Source organism: Gallus gallus, chromosome 1 (assembly GCF_016699485.2).
Source record: "Gallus gallus isolate bGalGal1 chromosome 1, bGalGal1.mat.broiler.GRCg7b, whole genome shotgun sequence".
NCBI lineage: Eukaryota > Metazoa > Chordata > Aves > Galliformes > Phasianidae > Gallus > Gallus gallus.
In genome coordinates, this window is record NC_052532.1 from 37,903,698 (window position 1) to 37,925,891 (window position 22,194).

The 22,194-nt window shown below is 44.5% G+C and overlaps 1 protein-coding gene across 3 annotated transcripts; it reads right to left on the bottom strand.

The window, feature by feature from the left end:
- Window positions 1-895: 895 nt before the first annotated feature.
- KRR1 (KRR1, small subunit processome component homolog) lies at window positions 896-6,336 on the bottom strand. Of its 3 annotated transcripts, none has more exons than XM_015281824.4 (10): window positions 6,245-6,336; window positions 5,764-5,939; window positions 5,276-5,410; window positions 4,789-4,914; window positions 4,609-4,692; window positions 3,957-4,013; window positions 3,356-3,526; window positions 2,972-3,049; window positions 2,773-2,866; window positions 896-1,520 (listed from the first exon to the last, which is right to left on the bottom strand). In XM_015281824.4, the coding sequence occupies exons 1-10, from the start codon at window positions 6,306-6,308 to the stop codon at window positions 1,381-1,383; spliced, it is 1,125 nt and encodes a 374-aa protein (XP_015137310.2). In that variant the 5' UTR covers window positions 6,309-6,336; the 3' UTR covers window positions 896-1,380.
- Window positions 6,337-22,194: the final 15,858 nt, after the last annotated feature.

A 22,194-nucleotide genomic window follows, 5' to 3' on the forward strand; every position in this document is an offset into this window, starting at 1 on the left:
TAAGAGCTTATCATAGGGCTGGTATCCCTAAACCTATCAGCTTACTACAGCTTCTGAGATGGGTGTGTAATTTACTTATTTTCTCAGTGAGGTATGTGTTGAGCAGTACTTTCTTACATGATTTTATAGGTAATTAAACAGCCATTTATGAATGATAGAGTATTGAGTTTTCTCTTCCAGAACCATTTCCAAGAAAAGACCAGGCAACTGGAAGTCATACCAATATTGTCCCCCACCGTAAGGGGCAGGGATTCTAGATGATTCTCCATGCACACGCACATACTGGTTCTTTAACATCATACATTCTAAGTTCTTATTTAGACATATAACAAAGAAAACAGCTGTGCTTTCACTGACCAGTTTCAAATAAAAGGCCACTAACCTAAGCAAAGTGAGCTGCAGTGTTCTGGCATAATCATCTTCACCATATGTACAAGTGATCAGAACTCCAAAGTCTGGCAAAGCACTCAAACACAGTCGTGAAACTGGTGTGGCCTGACCACCTACTTACTGTTACATTTACTTCTTGAACCTCAGATATATCAACATCTGCTTTTCTAGTGTACTCTATTTCATCATAATTTCCATTTTTAGGAAACTAAGAACCTCTATACTTCCTTCAAAAAAAGGGGAAGGGGATGAATAAAGTTTAGAGGAACCTAAGTTCTCATTTCTTGTAAGAAATAAATTAAGAACACATTTAAAGAAAGGTAACAACATTTATGTTTCCCCTGCAGCTTTGTGTCACATTCTGCCTAACAAGATAATGCTAATAAATGACAATTTATTAATGGAGTTCAATTAAGATTATGGTTGTCTAATCCTCACATGAAGCTGTGAGCTTGCTTCCAGGAATACAAGATGTAGGTTTTGCAGTAGATGACTAATTAAAGGATTTAACGACAATGTATTAAAATAGTTTATTAACACCAAGACAAGACACACACAAAAAGAACAGCTTTTACAGAAGTAAAAGCATAACAGAAGTAATAAATCTTGCCCATCTTGACACTTATTTGGTAGTCTTTCATAGAAGTATTCCATTTAACTCCCACTGAGTTCTCCAATCCTTACCGCTTCACATTCTGCATCCAACTCCTAAATGTTTCTAATATGAAACTTCCTTTAGACAGACATATTATCCAAATACGCTCTCCCATTCTCAAAAAACAGGAGAGAGAAGGTTTTTGTACACCAACTTTGACAATTTTGCATAGCTGCTCTCGGTCCATTCATTCAAATGGGTCTGTGAAAAGACAACGATCTTTCCACCTAGTATTTTCTCATCCACACTACACTGACAGCCAAGAAGTGGTTTACTCCAAGTCTGAAAGCGTTCATTATTGTAGGAGAAAAGTGAGCATTATGAGCCATGAATTACTACTTTTTTTTTTTCTTCTTTTCGTCTGCTGCCATTTTTAACTTGACCTCTTCCATAGGAAGCGCTCCTAATTTCTTCTTCTTTGCATTCTTTACTTTTTCCTTGATGGCTTCAATATCAATTTTTTTCTCAGTGGAGGCTACACAGTAAAAACACAAGCACAAAGAGACACAAATTTTACTCTACTCATTTTTAACAGCCTGTGAGATTACTTCATATGTATCCATGATAAACTACATCCTGTAGCATTGGTTAACATTCTTTTCATGTTCACTAACGATTTTATGAACTATCCCAATCATTTTTACTTAAACTAGCATTATACACAAACGTCTGTCAACAGAATTCAAGGAATAGTTACATTAAAAAATCCTACACAACTGTATTTGAAAGCTGATGCCCTACATTGCACACTTAGAAATTATAATCACCCACTTAGCAGACCACAGCTGTACTCCACCAAGATTAATACATACACAGTCTGCTGGACATGTGTCTATTGGCTTGGTTGGTCTCACAGAAAAAGAATAAATCATTTACTGAGTACTTGTTTTGAGAGAAGCCTTCATGGCATTGTGTATATGCATTGTGTATATGCACATAACTAGGGTGATGAGCTCACAGACATGCCTGTACCATCCTTATATTCTTTCCCTGGCCATGCATTAATGACAGCTGCTGGAAACAGACTGAGAGAACGGGTGGAAGAGGACAAGAAACAATTCCAAAAGAAAGGAATTCTTTACTGTGGGTGTGGTGAGACACTGGAACAGGTTGTCCAGAGAGGCTGGGGATGCCCTCTCCCTCGAAGTATCCAAGGCCAGGCTGGATGGGGCTGTGAGCAACCTGGTCTAGAGGGAGGTGTCCCTGCCTAGAGCAAGGAGCTGGAACTAGGTGATCTTAAAGGTCCCTTCCAACCCAAACCATTCTGTGACTCTATGATTCATCTGTGGTATTCTCTTTTTCAGTCAAGAGTCATGAGCTTAGGTCCAACTCTGCCGCCTCACATAGTTAATTCCTATACACCATCAGGTGACCTTTTTGGAACTCAGTTCTTCTCTACATACAAAGTATTTCCGTCATTTACTTTTGGAAGACTGAATGATTTCAGTTCAAAACACGCATCAGCTGGAAGAGCAGAGTACTTGAGATAGAGATTATTGAAAGTTTAATGCTATCACAAAAAAAAGGTATTTTATGCAAATCAGTGCTGCAGAACATACACTGCTTGAGAAACAAATTCTTCAGTTCACAAGAAACTGTAATATACAGTGTATTAATATGTACGTATCATAAACTTCCTTATTTGCTATGGCTGTATCTCCACATAATCACTTAGCATAGGAATTAACACTAGAAAGGTATAGAACAGGAAAAAAAATAAATGTTACCCTTCTTTGCTTTCACAACTGGCTTTTCCTTTGGTGGGATAAAAGCTTTATTTCTTTCTTCTTGTCTTTTCTTGACTGCATCAGCTTGCTTTGCCTAAGGTTAACAATAACAAGTATGAAGTACCAATACAGCAGGGCAAAAGGGAGAAAAATCAAGGTCAGAAGTCAAGCATTTTTTAACTGGCTGTAACAAATGTACCTTTATCTCTTCCACTCGCTTTCGTTTCTTCTGGCTTTCTTTCAAGAAGTATTCACCACTTGCCAATTCTTTATCGATCTGCACAACAAAAGTATCAAGAAGCTTTAAACAATTATATTGTTCAAGGAACATTTGGATGTTGTGTTGAGTGACATGGTTTAGTGAGAACTACTGGTGATGGGTGAATGGTTGGACTGGGTGATCCTGTGGGTCTTTTCCAACCTTAGTGATTCTACGATTCTATGATTCTATACACTATAAGCCAGATATATAGTATCAGAAAACAAAAACTTGACAGAAGAGGCCCATTAACTTCACCTTAACAAGAGTAGGACTTAAAAATCATCATATACTCCTGCATAACCAAATAAAGCTTCAGCTGACCTGGCTTTCTGGCTGTGGAGGTGGGAATGGTGTGTACTCCTTCTTTATGTTCTTCTTCTTTGGCTCCTTGCGTTTTTTCAAGTTCTTCCGCTTGAACTTAGGCAAAAATCTTTCCCAGTTTTGTGTCCTCAGTTCAGGATCTTTTGATAATTCACGTTTGATCATCAAAGTCTATGGTAGTTTTAGAACATCACAAAGAAGAATAAAACAATAGTGTTGCAGTAGTATCTAAGAGCTCCAAACTAAAAGTTTTATCAAAGTTTCTTATAGTATATTAACAGTTGAGGGATTTAATTGTGAACAGAAACAGAAAGGTGAATATGTCTCAGGATGGGGACAGTTTAAATGAGCAGGTATCAAGCAAACAATCTAAGGGAAGAAAACACTTTTCTTATGATATTTTCTCAAATACTGTCAATGATATCACAACATATCCCCAGAAAGCAGGCTATTTTTCTTTCTTTCTTTTTTTTTTTTTTTAATACACAACAGAAATTCTCATAAACAGGTTACCACATTGAAGCATATAATTAATAACATAAAGCTCTGTACAAAGACATAATGCACATGCAAAGACAGGTGCACATCAGACCACACCAACCTTAATGTTATATATGGGATGTATATTCTTCATTGTGTCCAGAACAACTTTCCTAACCTGTATTTCATAAAAGAAAAAGAACGGAACACTCAGCAGGTATTTCATATTCTAATCAGTTAAAATACAAAGTACCCTAAGTTTCTTCAAAATCCCTAGCTGCACAACAAAACCAAAAGCAGTGTAGACTGAAAAAGCCACAAAGCCAACTAGAAAGCACAGTGCTGCAAAAATATCATTAGCTATACTGTCATGCTTCTGATACAGTCCAGCATCACCCATAACCACTACTGTCATGCCACCATGGATATTATGTTGTTTTTTAGCTTTTGACATGTATTATTCCCTACAGAGTTACTAAAACTATACGAGATGTTCATCCGTGCTATATGCCATTAACAATGCAGTATTTTCACTCAAGCCTCTTAACTGAAACTACAGAAATTCTGCACTGTAAGCTACAAAAATAAAAGCCAAAGAAGCAGAAGTAGACACATTATTCAGAAATATATGAAGGCACCCCTTTAATATCTTTGCTAAACCTTACCTTGAAAATAAAAGTATTCTTTGTTTTTTAAGACAGAAAGATCTCAGCGGCTAACAAAATTCAGGAGCTAAGGCTATAGGAGTTCACAAAAAAGTAGCCTTCCCTTACCTCTTTTAGCCCACTGAAAGGTCCAAGAGCTGAAACAGTGTTGCCTTGCACCATAATATAACAGTTAGTTAACAGTTCCAGGGCCTAGAACAACAAAAACGAATAAAGTCAGTGTCAGCTGAAGGTCTGACACAAATTTGCTTCTAAGATTTTTATGGTAACCGTGCTTATCAGAAATACCTTCAGAGTAGATCCTTTTGGTCCAAGAAGTCGTCCTCTTCTTTTTACAAAACTTTCTCTGTTCCTCACTAGAGAACCTATTTTAATGATGTCACATGCAACATCATCCTGAAGAATACGAACTGCCTGAAGATACAAGCAGCAGGTATTAACATCTGAATCCAAAAGTATTATTCGGAAGAGCTGAAAGACTGATTTCATTTGCAGATATGTTTATTTTAAATATATATTTTCATATAATTATAGAATCATTTGAGTTGAAGAGATCTTTAAAGGTCATCTAGTCCAACTCCCTTGCAATGAACAGAGACACCTGCAGGTCAAGTTGCTCAGTGCCCCATCCAGCCTGACTTTCAGTATCTCCTGGGATGGGGCACCCACCACCTCTCTGGGCAACCTGTTCCAGTGCTTCACTACCACTACCTGAAAAACCCATACTTTGAAAACACACTACTTTATAAGCACTACAACATTATTGGCTACAAACCTGTTCAAATGGAACACTTCTTGCCAGAAGTTTTATTAAATCTCTAGCCCTGATGATTGCATACGGATCAAAAGTCTTCTTAGTAGTAGTGACTGTCATGCTTCCTTCAATTAGATCCAGCGTTGCATTCACATACTGCAACATGTGAAAATAAACAGCAAAGCAACCTCTAAATAAGAATCTAAGATCACATTTCTGGTAGCACAAAGTTAAGAAATATAAAACTACACACTGCACCGGCATACAAATCCATTATGAAAACGACTCTCAGCTTAAAGACATTCAGACACATACACAAAAGAAGAAGAAAAAAAAAAAACAGATTGACAGGCTCTATGCACCTCAAGGCCTGAAACACATCTCCCTCATCTCCTTTAAAGTTGGCAGACTGTAGACAATACCTGCTACTGCAGCATGCTTTTATGCAAAAGTAACACCTACGCCTCCCAAATAAGAAAGCTCAGACCCACAACAGTAAGTACTCATACATGCTCACTCAGGGCTTTCTGGACAAGCGGCCAGCACTCCTTCAGGTAGGCTTCTCTGTATTTGGGGAATAACGTTGCAAAACTGCTCTCTTCCAGCAGCCCTCTGGGATTGTCTTCCCTGGTAAACGCTGGCTCCTTCCATCCATCTGGCACAGTGAGCAGTTCAGACTCATCAACTGCTATAGATTAAAAGTCGAAAGTTTGTTTCTCCTTCGTCATCGATGGCTATTCCGTCTCCTCCCCCACCTAACCACAGAAGCGGTGATAACTGAAAGCAGGCACACAGCAGGCAGTGCGTTCAATGCTCCGTTGGAGGCGTTCTGCATTTCTCCTTACGAAAGTTACTGCCTTTCCAGCCCGCGGCCGGGCCCCTCGGCCCCTCAGCGAGCGAGAGGGAAAGCACGGCGAGGCAGCAGGCCCAGACCCCACCGCCAAGAGGCCCCACAGCCCACTGACAGCTCCCGCAGAGCCCCACACCCACCTTTGACCGCTTTCTTCTTGCCGGGACGCCGCACATTCCCCTCCACCGCCTCAGGAGCCGCCATGCTCACTGCGCGCAGACAACTTCCGCCCGGCGCCGGAAGTGGGACCGCGGCCGCGCGGCATGCCGGGAGCTGAAGTCCCGCGCGGCGTAGCGGGAGTTATAGTCCTGCAGGTCCCGGGGCAGGACCAAGGCCGAGGTGCTCTCTCGAGGGTCTGCGAGCCCCTGAGGCAGCCTAGCGAGCGCTGCTAGGCCTCTGGAAGCGGCTTCCCTGCGTACGCTGGGAGGAGTGCTCCTCCTGCCTGTCCAACCTTTCCTGAGAGCTCCCGGGCACCACAGTGCACTGGGCAGCTGCGTCGGGTGCCGGTTGGGTGCTGTATCTCCACTCAGGCAGCAGCTGCGGGGCCCTGGAGATGGGCTTGGCTGAGGGGCATGCAGCAGGCACCTTCTTTCCTCCTTCACATCAGACATCGTTCCCATCCACACTCCTCAGCACTGAATTTGCTGCTGCTGTTTTGCAGCGCAAAGGGGAAAAAAATCCAGCATCATCAAAATCAAACGAAAGCACTCGGGTAAATGCTTGAAGTACTTTAGTACTTGCAGCTAAAGAGAACACGTGTTCCTGATGAGACCTAATTATTTGGTTGAATGACATAGCTTAATGCCTCCTGGGTGATGCTCTGCCTCTTCTCCGCTCCCCATCCCACACTTGTACCTCAGCATTTTCTTCAGAATGAAAGCAAGCTTGTGCATCTTTTGCTGCCTTCATGGGCACCCTGAGAAGCTGGAAGAGACGTTGGCACAGGAGTCCTTGAGGCAGCACAGCGTCCCTGCAAATGTACATCAGACCTGCTCATAAAAGCCCTCACTGTGAAGTGTTTAATTATGGTCATAATCAGAGAATCATAGAATGCCATAAGTTGGAAGTGACCTTAAAGATCATCCAATTCCAACCCCTCCCCTATGGGGAGGGCTGCCACCCACCAGCTCAGTCTGTCCAGGGCCCCACCCAATCTGGCCTTTAACACCAATAGGGATGAGGCACCCACAGCTGCTCTGGGCAGCTTGTGCCAGTGCCTCATTGCCTGCTGAGTAAAAACATTCTTAGTTATATCCACCTTAAATTTCCCCTCTTTAAGTTTAAAGCAATTCTCCTTTTCCCATCACTATCAAACTGTAAAAATTCGGTCCCCCTTCAGCTTTTAAGCTCCCTTCAAGTACTGGACGTCTGCAGTGAGGTCTCCCCGGAGCTTTTTCTTCAGGCTGAACAAGCCCAACTCCCACAGCATTTCTTCATAAGAGGTGCTCCAGCTCTTTGATCATCTTCGTGACCCTCCTCTGGACACTCTCCAACAGCTGTCTCTATTATCCACTCTACACGTAAGTAGAATATCCAAAACTCAGTTTTTACACCCAAAGACCTTTCATTGGGCCGCACTGCTGCATTTACCCGCTGGGTGGCACTGACCGCCGCGACAAAAGGAGCAGCCCCAGCGAACCTCGGTGCCCGAGAAGCAGCACATCGCCCTGCGCTGCTCTGGCAACGAGCACGGACAGACCGCGGCCCAGAAGTTTCTGGTGAGACGCACCTGGATCTTCTCCAAATAGCAAGCACGCTCCAGGGACGTCTGTCTCCAAGGAAATGGGAACAGAGCATCTCTGTTGCTCGCTGTCTGAAAATATAAAACAATAGAGTAATTCAGGTTGGAAAAGCACTAAAATCATCAAGTTCACCTGTGAACGCTCTGCACCCCAATGGGGTCACTCACAAGGACAGTGATGGTGCGCTGCCACCCAAACCTCAGCCCATGCAGCAGCCAGCCCCCAGCTATTGGTGTATGCAGCTCTCCCATCAATCAGGAGCCTGACAGTGTAATTTGTGTCTGGGGAACCTGGAACAATGACAAATCCAACTCAAATGCTATTTATTTTTCAAGATTTCACCCTTAGTTAGCGCTGTTGTTCTGCTTTAATTATGCCATAATTAATTGCAACAAAACTGTTTGGAAAGAGCATATGTGCATGGCAGAAAGGCTCTGATACTGCAACCTGCTCACCTACAGCCATGAGCATTAAACAGGAATTTATGATCCTGGGTTGATAGAGCACTTGGCATTCACTACACTGCCTTCATAGAATCACAGAACCAGTGAATCATGAAGGTTGGAAAAGACCTGCAAGACCATCTGGCCTAACCGTAGACCCAACCCCACCATGCCCACTCACAGAATTGTAGAATCATTAAGGTTGGAAAAGACCACCAATATCACCCAGTCCAACCATCAACCCATCCTCACTATGCCCACTACGCCCACTTCCATCCAGAGGGTCTCCAACTCCTTTCAAAACCAGACCGAGACCCATGAATGTTACTACTGAGCTGTTTTGCATATAGGAATATTAAGGTGCAGACAAGCTAATCTCCTTAATTTATCTCCAGGTGGGATCAGCCCACATGCAATGTGAGGATGAACGAATATCATACTACAGGGAAGAAAATCTAGCCTGAAATTAAGAGACAACACCAGCAGTTGTGCTTTCAGAGTTGGAAGCTGTGACTCAGGAAGGCCTCTCATGTCCCATCCTGCCTGGTTCTCTGGTGGAGGCAGTGACTTCTCAGCTTTCCTTTTACCTCAAGTTTTGCAGAGGAGTTGAATACAAGGAAGCTACCTCCCTAATTCCTGTCACAGACCAGGTGCTCCCATAGACCCCTGTCCTGCTCCAGTCAGCCCAATTGGGCTCAGGCAATGACAGATTTATATCACTTTTGTCAGACACTGCTCAGATGCAATGGCCAGCCCCAACATGTCTGGCAGTGGCAGGCTGGGAGGTGGGGACAGCTGTCTGGGGCCAGGGACTGCGCAGGGGACAGGGAAATGGAGGCTGCTGCAGGGAGCTGCAGCAGTGCTATACCAGACTATGATACGACAACAGATTTTCTTAAAGCAGCTCCCACAGAATCACAGAACTGTAGGGGTTGGATCGTACCTCTGGAGATCATCAAGTCCAAGGCCCTGCTGAAGCAGTTTCCCTACAGTAAGCAACATGTATCACATTCCCTTTGTGTGATGGGAGACCTGGATGCAGAAGGCTCCTTTGAAGTCTTTTGTCTGAATAACACAGATCCCAGCCTAGCAAGACCCCTACATCTGCTGAACCAGTCGCTGGGCTGTGGGGGAACCCAGGCCAGCTCTGTGTTTGTGTCTATGTGCGTTCACTGCTTTCCTGTTAGAAGCAAAGCAGACAATGAAACAGCACAGCCACACAGCCTCCCCTGAATGCACTTCAGGCTGTATGATAAAATGGGCAGAGCGCTGCTGTTAGGCTGAAGGTGCCTCTATTGTGCAGCAAAGTAATTATTTCCCAGTCAGTAGATAGGACTCCAGCCACTTGGCACTTTCTTACGTGCCATTTTCAAATCCAAAAGAGCAACTTGGGATTGTGTGATAATTCAAGCAATCAGATGAGCTCATTCACATGGCATTCATTCACCAGAAATGCCGTGCAGATCCCATTCAGCCCCAGCACTCGTAAATCCATGTGACACTTTTATCTATTTATAAACTTTTAACAGCAGGTTATGATTGTTATGCAAGCCATTTTCCAGGGATTAATAAGCAGCTTGTGTTGATGGCAGTGAGAAGAGCCATTAACTGCTCTGGGACAGTCATTAATCTGTAGTAAATGCTCAACATCTGGATCTTTTCTGTGTAATTAAATAATCAATACTGCCTTTTGATTCAAACAACTGGAGAATTGTATCTCAAATCTGTCTTAGTTTAGGGTATTCTTAATTCTTTTTGTTTATGGCAGGGCAGGAAACAGCCACATGGGCAAGTGAGAGTTAGTCTGAGCTCTTTCACGTGAAACACCCTGAGTGATTAAAATATAGCTCAAAATATAAATACAGAAGTCCTTCATTATTTGAGTAAAGTTATGGCACCAAGTGACCCAATACTCAGAGACAGCCTTACAGAATAAAAATAATCAAGCAGAAAGTTCCTGTGCCCAGCTACCTCCAGAAAAGCCCCATCCTGCTAACACATCCTCTTCATTTCTCTCTCTAGCAGAGGTGTAAGTTACTTTTCTGATTCTGCTTTAATCTTGACTTCGCTGCTGAGTGCAGCAATCTGCAAAGGTGCTGACAGATAAAAGTAACAGTGCCCACTGCAAACCACGCTGGTGCGGTGCTGCTGCCAACTCTGCAGGGAGACTGAGGAGGGGGAGGTCCTCACAGGTGGCAAGCAGGAAGTACGAGAGGAAAACACAGATTTCAGAAGAGAGAATGAGACTTAGTTATCATCACAGAATCATAAACAAATTGTCAATCTTCTGGGCTCTCTTTTCACGTAGCAGGTCCGCACGTTGCCACAAGAACAGGATGGAGAAATAACTGCACACCTTCCTGCGAGTTGGGTTAAAGGTGAAAAAGGAGCAAGCACTCACACTGCCAGTTATCTACTAATATTTCAAGGCTAGAAAGCCGGGAGGAAGGTTTTGCAAGAAATGAGAGGAGTATCGCTGATTCAAGAGCAAAGTTTTCAGATGTAGCTAGCACTTGCAAGGCTAGGCATGGAGAGGTAAGGAAAGGGGACAGCAACCATCATAAATTCAGCTCAGCTAAGAGCTAGCTGACTATAGGAGAGTGAGGGCTTCCCTTTGAAAGAGAGCAGAAAGGAGAGCACATGGTAACCCTAAAGAGGAACGAGGAGCTGGAACATGAGAGGGCCACGAAGCACCAGATCATCTGAAAGGATTCACTGGAAAACCATAGCGAAGATAATCTGGGGCAGAAGGAAGAACGCAGAGTAAGAAGAAAGAACCAACAGACAGAAAGGATGACAGCTTTGTCTGGGGAAAGCCTTGCTGCAATAAAACTGCTGTCACGAAGAAAGGGATAGAGCCAAATGGGAAAAGGAACTCAGTGTCATTATGAAATCAAAGCAACAGGCTTAAATCAAAAGGTCTTTGGAGCAGGGGATGTGTCTAATCATGCATCGTACAGTGATGGACAGGATGAGGCTTTTTTCTTGACTTGAGCGTCTGGGAGTTGTCAGAAAGCAAACAACACACAACAGAAACTGTGCCAGGACCTGAGATATATGCAGAGAGTGTGCAGCTGAGAGCGGTCAGGAAATAGGTCCCTGAATTTCTCCAAGACGTGATTAAAATCATTTTAATAGTGTACCTGAGCAGCCAGGCTTTGAGCATTGCGGATTTTTAGGAATGCGCAGTAGTGCCGGTGTGTATTATTCTGAAATGTGCAGATAAAATACTTCCTCAGTCTATTTTTCTCTTGTACTAGAATCCAGGCATTATTATGCAGATTCCCACTATAGCAAAATTACAGCAGAATAAATAGCTCTGCTATACACGAAGGGGAATCCTATTACATCTTCAGTAACTCTCAGTAAGCATCATCGCTATTATACCAATTGAAGAGACAGAAAACAATTTTTAATTAAAAATATTTATAGCAGGCATAATACCAACTGCCAGTTTCACTATCCAATGAATGCATTTTGCAGCTGGTACTAATTCTCTCTTATTTCCACGAGGTTAGCCAATATCAGCTGTTCGTTAAGCAGAGGACATTTCAGGAGTATCCATATTATAAGCTGTAGCTAACTGCAAAGTTCTTCCTTTGACAGATTTCAGGAAATCAAGATTGCTTCGCTATGTTATTCTGGGGCTTTATAATAAGGAGGTCATTTCCCAGTGATCTGAGTAGGCTGCATCATCAGTTTTATTGAAATCAATCCTACAAACTGCTTTCCAGCAGATAAGAACATTTTAATTAGCAATATATCTTTTGTCTCGTATCTGCAATGGAGTAGGGGGTGGGAAACTGATTGCAGCACATCCTTTATTTTACTGGGATAGCAGCATAATCAGAAGGTGTCAGCAGAAGCACAGATGAATTAGTTTTGAGATGCAGAGCCTGAGCTGTCAGGCTCCATGGGTGAGCTCACCATTGTCGATGGCACCAGACAGGCTAGGGGCATAGCGTGGTGCAGCTATTCTGGCCCAAGGACACCATGACAGTCACCCCAAAACACTCATGCTTTCTGTGCCAGAAAGCAAGTAAGACCTCAGTTCTTGCTCTGTTTAAATGTATGTGTCAGTGAATGTGTTATATGTAGCTGTAGGTACCCTGGAAGCAGCCATAAGCCTGTATCCTACACTGCAGGCAGGGGATCAAGCCCAGAGGATCCTGGCTCCCATATCTCCATTCCTCCTGTCTCTGCGTGCCTGAAATCCTGAGCTGCAGTGGTGTCCCCACCAGCCTGGTGTCCACGGGGAGCTCTCTCACCATAAAAGCGGTGATTCAGCGGCACGGCTTGTCCTTGGTTCACATTCATGCGACTCAGAGGGAACTACAGCCCATCAAATCTGATATGAAACTTTGCGTTTGCTGCATTTACCCCTGAGGTAGCCAGTGAGAAATTCCCCTGTGATTTATCAAAGTAGCAGCTGAGAAGTGGCAAACAAAACGTCTGTTCGTAACCTGCCCTGTGACTCTCTAAATCCCACATGGTTATCGTTTTTCACTAAAATATTAGCAGCCGGTTTCAAAACCCAGAATTCAGCAAGCTTTATTTCATAACTGAGCACCGAGCCCCTTATGAATCTATGAAGTCATTTAGTACATGTGTATTCTTCCACCCACAGCAGATTTCGCAGCACTTTCCCCTGACCCGGATCCACAGTGACCATCTGGAGCCTGGGGGACACAGGCGGGGACACAAGATGTGGAGTGCGAGGCAGCAGGAACTGTCCCATAGGCGATTTCGGGCAACAGGAGGTGACGCCAGGACTTCTTTCAGAGCACTTTGGGCTGTCCCCTTCCCTTACCAAAGTGAAGATTTTAGGTGCCGAGCTTTCCCCAACTATGGATTTGTACAGGATAGCGGTTTGAGATGAGCTTGTGCACGGCACATCTGCCACGCAGGACGCTAGGTTTGTTGTAAAGTCATTCCGATGTGGAAAGAAACACAATGGAGCTGGTGGGTGGTGAAGTAGCTGTTAAAACAGCCATTTCGGATGAAATATCGCAGACCAAAGTTTGAATGATAACATTTCATTTCTGCATGCCACCGGGAGGAAGAAAAGAGGCCATCTGTTCTCCAGGCATCGCACATTGTTAAACAAACCACTTGCAGCTTGGCAAATCAGAACATTAGAAGGAAAAAATAAAAAAGCCGACTGTAGATGAGCAGGAATACAAGATGAGTCATTGAAGTTTACCCAAAAAGCAACATAAAAATGATGGTCTGTGCCAGGAAGCTATGCCAGGGTATTCTCTGGGCCTTGGCTGGCTGGGGCAGAGGCCTAGCAGTGCGTTCACCCACCGCGGAGCCTGGCCAGGGCAGCTTGGCTGCTGGTGCATGGGGAGCACGAGCGTTGGTCTCAGCAGACAAGGGATGCCATTATCACGTACCTCAGCGGGGCTGTCATGTCAACCAAACAGTCTGTTATGTTTCGAATGTGACGTCTGACTGGTGAATGAGGCATTTTGGGTGTCCTGGAAAGACTTTATATACAAACCAGCTGGAATCCCATTGACAGGCACAGCCTCTTCCTTCCCCTCTCCCCCCTGCCCTGTGCTCTCAGTCAGACAGAACTGGAAGTGACTGAGAGGAGCTCTCAAAGCCTGTGCCTTGGAGCGGTGAAGGCCGCTGGTGCTGAACATCTGACAGTTGTTCATTAAGAGAGACCCCGGGCAAGCATCGCATCATTGAGATGAGCTTTTAATACATGAATGGGAAGTGAGAAAACATATTTGTGGGCATTTCAAAAGGCTGTCATACAAGGAGACACCAAGTCTGAGCAGGTTGGAAAAGCTGTCAAGCGCTTTGGAAACGTCTCAAATGGACTCATGCTTTTAAAGCACAAAGTTGCTGTTGCAGCTTCCAAAGGAAAGTGAGAAGCAGAAACAACGGGCAGGCTGGCTTTCTCCAGCACACAGCCAGGCTATAAGGCAGGGAGGGAAGGTTGCCCAGCTCTGCAGCTCCCCATGCACAGGCTTACGGCTGCATCCAGCCACCCCAGAACAAGGCAACCTTAGTCCTGCCTCCTAGCTGCATGGGCTATGTTCTGGGGCTTCCCAGGTCCGGGTAACGGAAGTGAAGGAAAAATGAATTTTCTAGATGTGAAAAACTACCGTATATTCAAGGATGATTATTAAATGTAAATCTGTTCAAACCAAAACTGAAAGTGAACCTCCAATAGCTGAGATAGAAGAGTGTTTAAAAGAAAGCAAACTAGAGGCAGAAACATTCAGGAAAGCACTTTTTCTCTGATGTTGGAAGATGCAGGGTTCTGGCTTTTGTAACACAGGCAGAGTGTCTCTTGTGCATCCCAAGTGTCCCAGAAGAGCTGGCTGAGAAGGGAACGATTCTTCAGTAGCTTCTAAAATACCAGGGGAACTGCAGGAACTTTGAAGCAAGATGATGAGGCGCTAATTGAAGAGGACAGCAAGGACTAACTGTCAGCTGTGGACTGGCTGGTTAATTTCCATCCTACTTGAAACTATGGAGAAGCTTGATGTGAGATTCAGTGATGTACATTTAATTACTGACAGCAGTGTTTTGCAAGAGCAAACCTACATTATTAATCATATATTTCACTTTCCCAGTTTACAAGTTTGTCTGATAGAAGACAGTTATGGACATAGGACAGACCCTTAACTCATATGTACTATTAATAGACTACATGGATGTTATCTCAAAAAGCTCCACCAACATCAACCAAAATAAAAACCTTGTCACATCACACAGGACACAGCCAGTGGATTAAGACCTTCCTGATTAACAATGAGGAATAACCCTGAAATGAACTGCCAGATTTGTTATTGAGCCTGCACAGGGCAAGGTACTTTTTTTTTGAGCACCTGAAAACAACTGTAAGAGCAATGCAAAGCCAGCATATGGAAGATGCCTGGGTTGTAAAGGAGATAGGCTGTAATATGGCAGTCATGTAGAGTGCGCTGGGGCACTCACTCAGCTCGAGTCGTTCAGACAAGGAGTACTTTAACATAAGATGATGCAAAACACACACTTGGGAAGGAGGAATGCTAGCTGGACCCCTGTGGGAAATAGGATCCTGGAAAGAAGTGGCTGTGTGTAGCTTGTGGGAATTAAAGAAGCACAAGCAATACAGCTGAAGTGGTTGGAACAGTGCTGTGACAAATATATAAATATTTTTTACAAGAATGCAAAAAAAGAAGGATAATTATTAAATGGTCAGGATAAAAATGGTTTCTCCACTTCTTCTTCAGCTGAAGATTTGGTGCCTTTCTGGATGATATGCTTTACTCTAACATGAGCTATTTAGTTAAATATATGGACAATCAAACAGTCTGTTCCCAGGCAGTTGTGCTACACTTTGTGGTCCTTTCCTGCCATGAGATCTGTGATCTTTCCAGCTCTCTCCCTGCGTTGCATATAAAGTCTTGCACTGTGGAAACTACAAATAGGCTAGGAAATGTCCTCATAAATCACTGTGGTTAAGCAACACTTCTTATTTAGGGTTTGACGCCATCTCCAAATGAGGAGAAAGGAAGTACAGGGAGTCAGCAGGGAGAGCAAGTTATGCCAAAAGCACAACAAAATAGCATTAGGGCTGTGGGCACGCAGCAAGCTCAGCGGGACCCAAGGGCACTGCTGATCACATGGGTCAGATGACCCTATTTGAGCAAGTACTGAACTGAGACATCCTGCCTGCATGGCCCCAGAGCCTTTGGCTGTAGGTTTGGGCTGTGTGCTGATCCTTTTATCACACTTAAGAGCAGGAACTGCAGTCCTGCCAAAATTAGATAAGGGTTAAACAAAAGACAAGGGCAGCAGCACATGCTGCTATCAAACAGAGCGCTTGCTTGTACTCTTACATGGTTGGAAATGATCAGCAAATTAGGTATAAAAGGAACAGGCAGCATGTTCCCAGCTGAACTGCTGTAAATGTCACAGCACTTAGGTTGGCATCGCTTCTTCATTTATATCAAAAAAATGAAAAAGAAAAAAAGAAAGAGAGAAGGGGAGAAGGAAAGAGAGAAAGACAGAAAGGGATGAAGGGAGGAAGAAAAGAAATATAATACAGCAAAGAGGATTGTTTTTTGAATGAGAAGAGTCAAACATTTAGCAGAATCTACTCTGCAGGCATCTAATAGTCAGGTCCTAATTTGGTGATGGCTAAATGATGGTTGGAAGCTGAATGGTCAAGTAGTAACTCTTCACCATCACTGATAAAAATAATCAAAATGTGTGAAATATTTTATATCATAGAGCAAATGAGAAATGAGATAAAGATATGAAAGTGTTGCACTGGGGATTAATGGTCTGCCATTATGTTAAGGATCTCCTTGTTCACTGTTCGTAAAGAAACAGTGCTTCTCGTTAGGTGACAGAACCCAGCACTTTCTCTCTTGCTGCTAACTCAGTATCCAAAGGAGCAATTCTGCAGGAACTGTAAGTAACAACTATTTCAGCTCATCATTTTTTAAGGGGAAAATTAAGTTGTAAAAGTCTTCTTCTGGAGCTTGGCTGAAATATGGCTTTCTACAACCAGCCTCACCCAAAACATTTTTACAAGCACCTGCTGCTTCCCAAAGCAAGGCCAAGTTCTCCTGGTTTCAGTCTGTGGTGAATTCCGAAGTTAGGACAGGTTTGCAGAGCTCTGGGTGCCTGGGTACAACTGTGAGAGAATGTCATGTTTCAGAGCAAGCGTTGGGTGGTGCAGCAAGGCTCAGCAGTCACCCTGACTGCCACATTGAAGGGATGAAAACCATGGGAAATACCGGCAGGTGAAATGACTTCCCTGAGAACCAGCTGTATTCTGCAATCACCTGAAAATTTCTGGAGTACTTTGGCATCTCTTGATCTGTCGGTGAAGAAAGAAGCAGGATGGGCTGCTTCTGCGCTCAGCAATGCAAGCTGGAGACAGGATGCCAAGTTGCTAAAGGGATTTTATGAAACCTCAGTGCGGTAACATCTGCCCATTCAACACAGCGTGGTTGTGTTAAGGAGTCTCCTACGTTGTTTTGAGTACCACAGTGCAACGTATGTTCCCTTTCATCCAGGAGGAAAATTCTCTCATAATTTATGATGCTGTGTTTGGTAACAAACAGGCTGTGACATCTCTGCTGGGAACGAGGAACCTTGGAGGTTAATTCCTATGGCACAGGAAAGAGCAGCAGGATGTTTCACAGAACCCTTCAACCTGTCCTCCGTGGGGCACCACGGCTCTCATCTCTGCCTCATACAAGTGAAGTCAGGGCATCCACTGCAATGAGACAACATTTTGATGCAGCCGCCTACATACCAGGCTCACAGTCTGGGAAAAATGACCATGGCCATGCACACACTCTCCTACAGCAAGAATGTTTCTTCGCTCATGCTTCAAATTTGGTCTTCAGATGTACTCCACCTTCAGTGCTCCTTGTTCTAGAGTGCCAAATCTTAGAGACTTTAAAAAAAAAAAAGTATTGTTTGAGTGTCTGAATATTGTCTATCAGTGTTTGTTCAGTTTGGGCTGCTTTAACATTCTATGGTAAGCTGAGAGTAGGCCATCATGATTTTGAATTAACTTTCTATTCTCTATTTATTTTAAGAAAAAAATACAGTGAAGTAAAAATTGTACATGCATTTGTCAATGTGTAAATCCTACATCATATTTATTAATAAACCTTGGTCAGCGAAATGCCACATTTGTTTAAATTGTACATAACGTTTCTAACTACCCCTGCACAGCAGGCATAACAGGGCAGAACAGCCTCCATGCCTGCCTGAGGCCAGGTGCCCAAATCCAGCACCCAGCGTGCTCAGAGGTAGAGGAGGACGGGGCTTGGCTCACAGCTGACGTGGGCAGGGGCTATATGCAGGGTGCTGCCTGAGTACAGTGCAGGTGTTATCCCATTGGGGTGGGCAGCAGCCTTCCTGGATGTCCCACATCTGGAGCCGTGCACATCTGGAGGGGCACGAAGGATCCTGCCTCCTGCAGTGGGCAGTGAGCCCCATCCCTGTGAGGTGCATCTGAGGCCAAGCTGCCCACTAAGAAGTGCAATGGACTCAGGTCTTTCTGAATTACCCTGCCAGACAGTCCCAATTCACAGGTTTAAGAAATCCAGGGCAGATTTGTAACTTTAGGACTGAGAAATCGTACTGTGTTCTCTGAATGGACCTTTGTGGTCTTAACGTTTACAGTCCCTTTTCACACAAACATTAGGCTACAACTGTGCTGAAGCTGAGTAAGGTCATGCAGCGAGAGTACCGCAAGAGCATTTCCTTCTGAGTTACACTCAGCTGTAACCACCTCTATGGCTGCAAGCAGGGCTAAGGCGAGTGCACTGTAGAAGAGATTTTTCTTTCGTATAGTCTCTGACAGAAGACTCTTGAAACGTTTTTCCACATTTTGTGTACACTTTGTACAAGTGGCTAATATAATCTTTAATTTCTGCCTAAAAAGCAACAGCGGCTGAAGTCATTTTACCCCTAAGCTCCACATCCAAATACAAGAGTAAAATCCTACCTCATGATGGCACAAATCTCATTAGTAGAGCTTTCTTTCAAATAGCGTCTGAAGAGATGAAAGCCCCATGCAGGACAGTTTGAACAGATTGCGGTTCTATTTGAGAAGCATTTTTGGTGTCCCTGCTTGTAAAGCTGTCAGTGAGCTTTACTGCCTCATGCACTTAACCCTGAGCACCAGCCCCAAAGCCTCCGTGTTTTGTGAGTGCCGTTGGTCTTTCAGACACAAAAAATATTGCTTTCTACTAAAAGATGTGCTTTGTTCCTCTTGTTGGGTAAGCAGAATGTCCCAACAGCCTTAGCATTTCATCATTAACTGCAAAACACAGTTTGTGCACAGCTTAGGAAAGATCTGGTGTGAAAAGAAAAACGCATTTGCCTCGTTGCCCCCGAGCCCATGCATCTGTTATTCACTAAACTGTTACCACGTTTATGAGCCTAAATCAATATCTTTGGGGAAAAAAAAGAGTCTCAGGTCAGCAAAGGGAACAATAAAAATCCCAGGGTTTTATGAATGAAAGGGATTGTTGGGCACTGCTGGGCTGAGATCAATGCGGGGCTGGCAGGGGATGCTGAGGCGATGCCACAAGCGCTGCCATCTGTCGCTCTGAGGCTCCCAGAGCACAGGAGGCAGCGGGGAATGGCAGCCATGCCCTGACACAAGGTGCCTGAGCAGCTCCCGCATGGTGCCTGGGGCTTCCTTCCTCACCCTGTGCTGCCTGCTTGCCCTTGGCTGTTTGAGAGGCTGCAGGGCTCGATGACTTCCATGTGAGCATGGAGCGCTGGGGAGAATGCAGAGCTGAGACAACTGCAGCTGAGCTCCTGAGCATGGAGGAACCCTGAAAGACAAAAGGCTGTAGTGCTCTGCGAAGCCAGTGTCTTAACAACAGAAGCAGAAAGGAAGAGGAGACACCCATGCACAAAAGCAGTCTATTCAGAAACTATGCTGTTTTTATGAGTGTGTAGGAATACTCATGTTTGCAGGCTTTTTTTTTTTTTTTTTTTTTTCCACTCTGATTCAATGCAGAGGATGGGACAGGTCTCCAAAATAGCTCATCATTTCCGTTTTCTTTACATTCAGATAATATATTTTCAGGTTGGAGGACTAAGGAAGACAATACTGGCTACGCATGCAACGCTGCTGGAAGTGGAACTTATCCCTGAAAATCCATCCCCTGGGGGATGTGATAACTTCTCTCATTATTCCAGCTATTCCTCTCTGACCTCCCCCCCCCCACCTTCAGGCACATCACTGCCTCAGTCTGCAGCTGAATCCCCCACAAACACATGGGAACTTCCGACTGTGCCGCCTGCCTACTGCGGGGCTTCAGGGGTGGCCAACTGCGGCTCATTATAGGCAGCAAAACACCAGCCCCAAGGCAGGGACAAGCATGCAGATGAACCTCTCAAAAGATTTAATTATGTAGAAGCGATTTCTATTTTGAAATCCCATAGGATTTCTGTTTTGAAAATCAACTGTTAGAAAAATGCTTTCTCTGCCTCTTTGTCTCAAAACATTTGTGTCCCTCCTACACTCCCCCTGAATGTGCCTTGTATTTATGGAAAACAGTGCAAGCACCGTGACACTGTGTATGCTGAGCAGCCTCCTTCCTCAAAAGCACATTCAGTGATGGTGTTGGAGTTTCCACTGGATGAGAATAAAAGTCAGTTAGGGCCTCACCTCAAAGCTCATCAAACGGGAGTGGTTGACAGTACACAGCTGGCTGGGAAAAGGCAAGGTAGGAGCTTGCACAGCTAAACAGAACAGCCTTAAAACTGTTTTTTTAATGGCTTTCACCTAGGAAGAACTTCACCAGAAGGAAAATAAGACTGATCAGACAAGCAGAATAAAGTTTTCACATTAAAGAAACCTACAATTCGCAAGCCACTTAGGTCTGGAAAATCTATTAGTGGGTACCTGGAGCCTATCTAGCTACTGTTGATCAGTGATTAGTCAGACAGCCCGGTGGTCCAGCAGTTCTTTGCTACATCTGCAGATCAATGTGCTCGATCAGAGCTACTTAGTAATTCAGATAAGCCATGGGCAACCATCACCCCATGTGAAGAAAGGAACAGATTTACAGTGATCTTAAAACACACTTTCTTTTTGTGCATATTCAGAAGATGTATGGGAGAGGGGCAGTTTTTGCATCACCGAGTGTCGATATAGATGCAAAGCCAAGGCTGGAAGAGAGCCAGGGAGCCAAGTATTTGAATCAGGTGAGCAGGTGTGAAGACCTGGGGCTAGGATGGGGGGATTTTAGGTAACTCAGGTAGGAAGAGGCCTCGGCAGGGCCCTGTGGCCACCAGCTTCCTGCTTGGAGCAGGGTCAGCCCCTTTGCCATCTGCTCGTGCACAGCTCACCCCGAGGAGCAGATTGCCTCACAGCAGAGCTGCCAGGCCCTGCTGTGGCCTATCTCAGTGGCAGAGCTGCTTCTTCCTCTGGGCAGTGAGGGCTGCCGTTGGGCCGCTGTGGTCACGGTGCGTGCAGGGGTAGGGACTGCCCTCAGCAAGTGCCTCTGTGGCTCTGCAGGCATTAACTGAGACTTTGCACTGAGAGACATAAAATAGAGAATGCTGTTTTATTAAATATATTGAACGCGACATGATCTAGTGTCCTAACTGTGGCGTATGTTTATATACAGCACTCTGAAGAGCTCAGTAGAAGTGTTATTTCTGTAAGCCTGCATGCAGGTGTCAGGAGGGGGACTGAGAGAACAGACAAGCAAACAGGAAGCAAAATGCAGCCCTTTATTTGAGTGTGGGAATCACCAGAAGCTGACAGAGGGCTTGGCTCTGCATTAGCAATGGTGAACTGCTGCAACAGGAACCTGTTTTGTTACTGAGGCGCACTACATGTCAGCAGACAGCCACGTTTTTCTGACTCATCAGCCGATATTAATGAATGACCTGGGGATGCACCGAAATTCCCACTGTACTTCCTTCCTTGAAAGGCTGTGGTTGTTTCTTTTTCCATTCCCCTGGCTGTAGAAACAAATCGCGTTAGCAAAGCTATAAATTTGGAGCATGGAAGATGACTGAAGCAACTCAGCCCCTATTCCCTGTAGCACAGTGCTGTGCCTGCAGCAGGGGTCCACCCCAGCTCCCCCCAGAGAGGATGCAGGACCCCAGGGGCAGGGTGGAAACCAAGTGAGGACCAGAACAGATGGCAGGCAGCATTTATAGCTTCTCTTTCTTTCCTGTGAAAACCTGCCTTGCATTTTACCGAAACTGCCCATCACAAAGCAAATGCCCATCTCTATGAGCTGCTGAATATCCCCGCCAGCCAGGAAAGTAATTCTGAGCACTGGCATTCTGGGTATGTGCATCCACAATATCTTAATTTCCACCAAACAGAGGAATGAGGCAACTCCACCTCGCTGCAGAAAAGAAAAAGACCAGTGTTGTCCTTCTTCAATGAGGGCA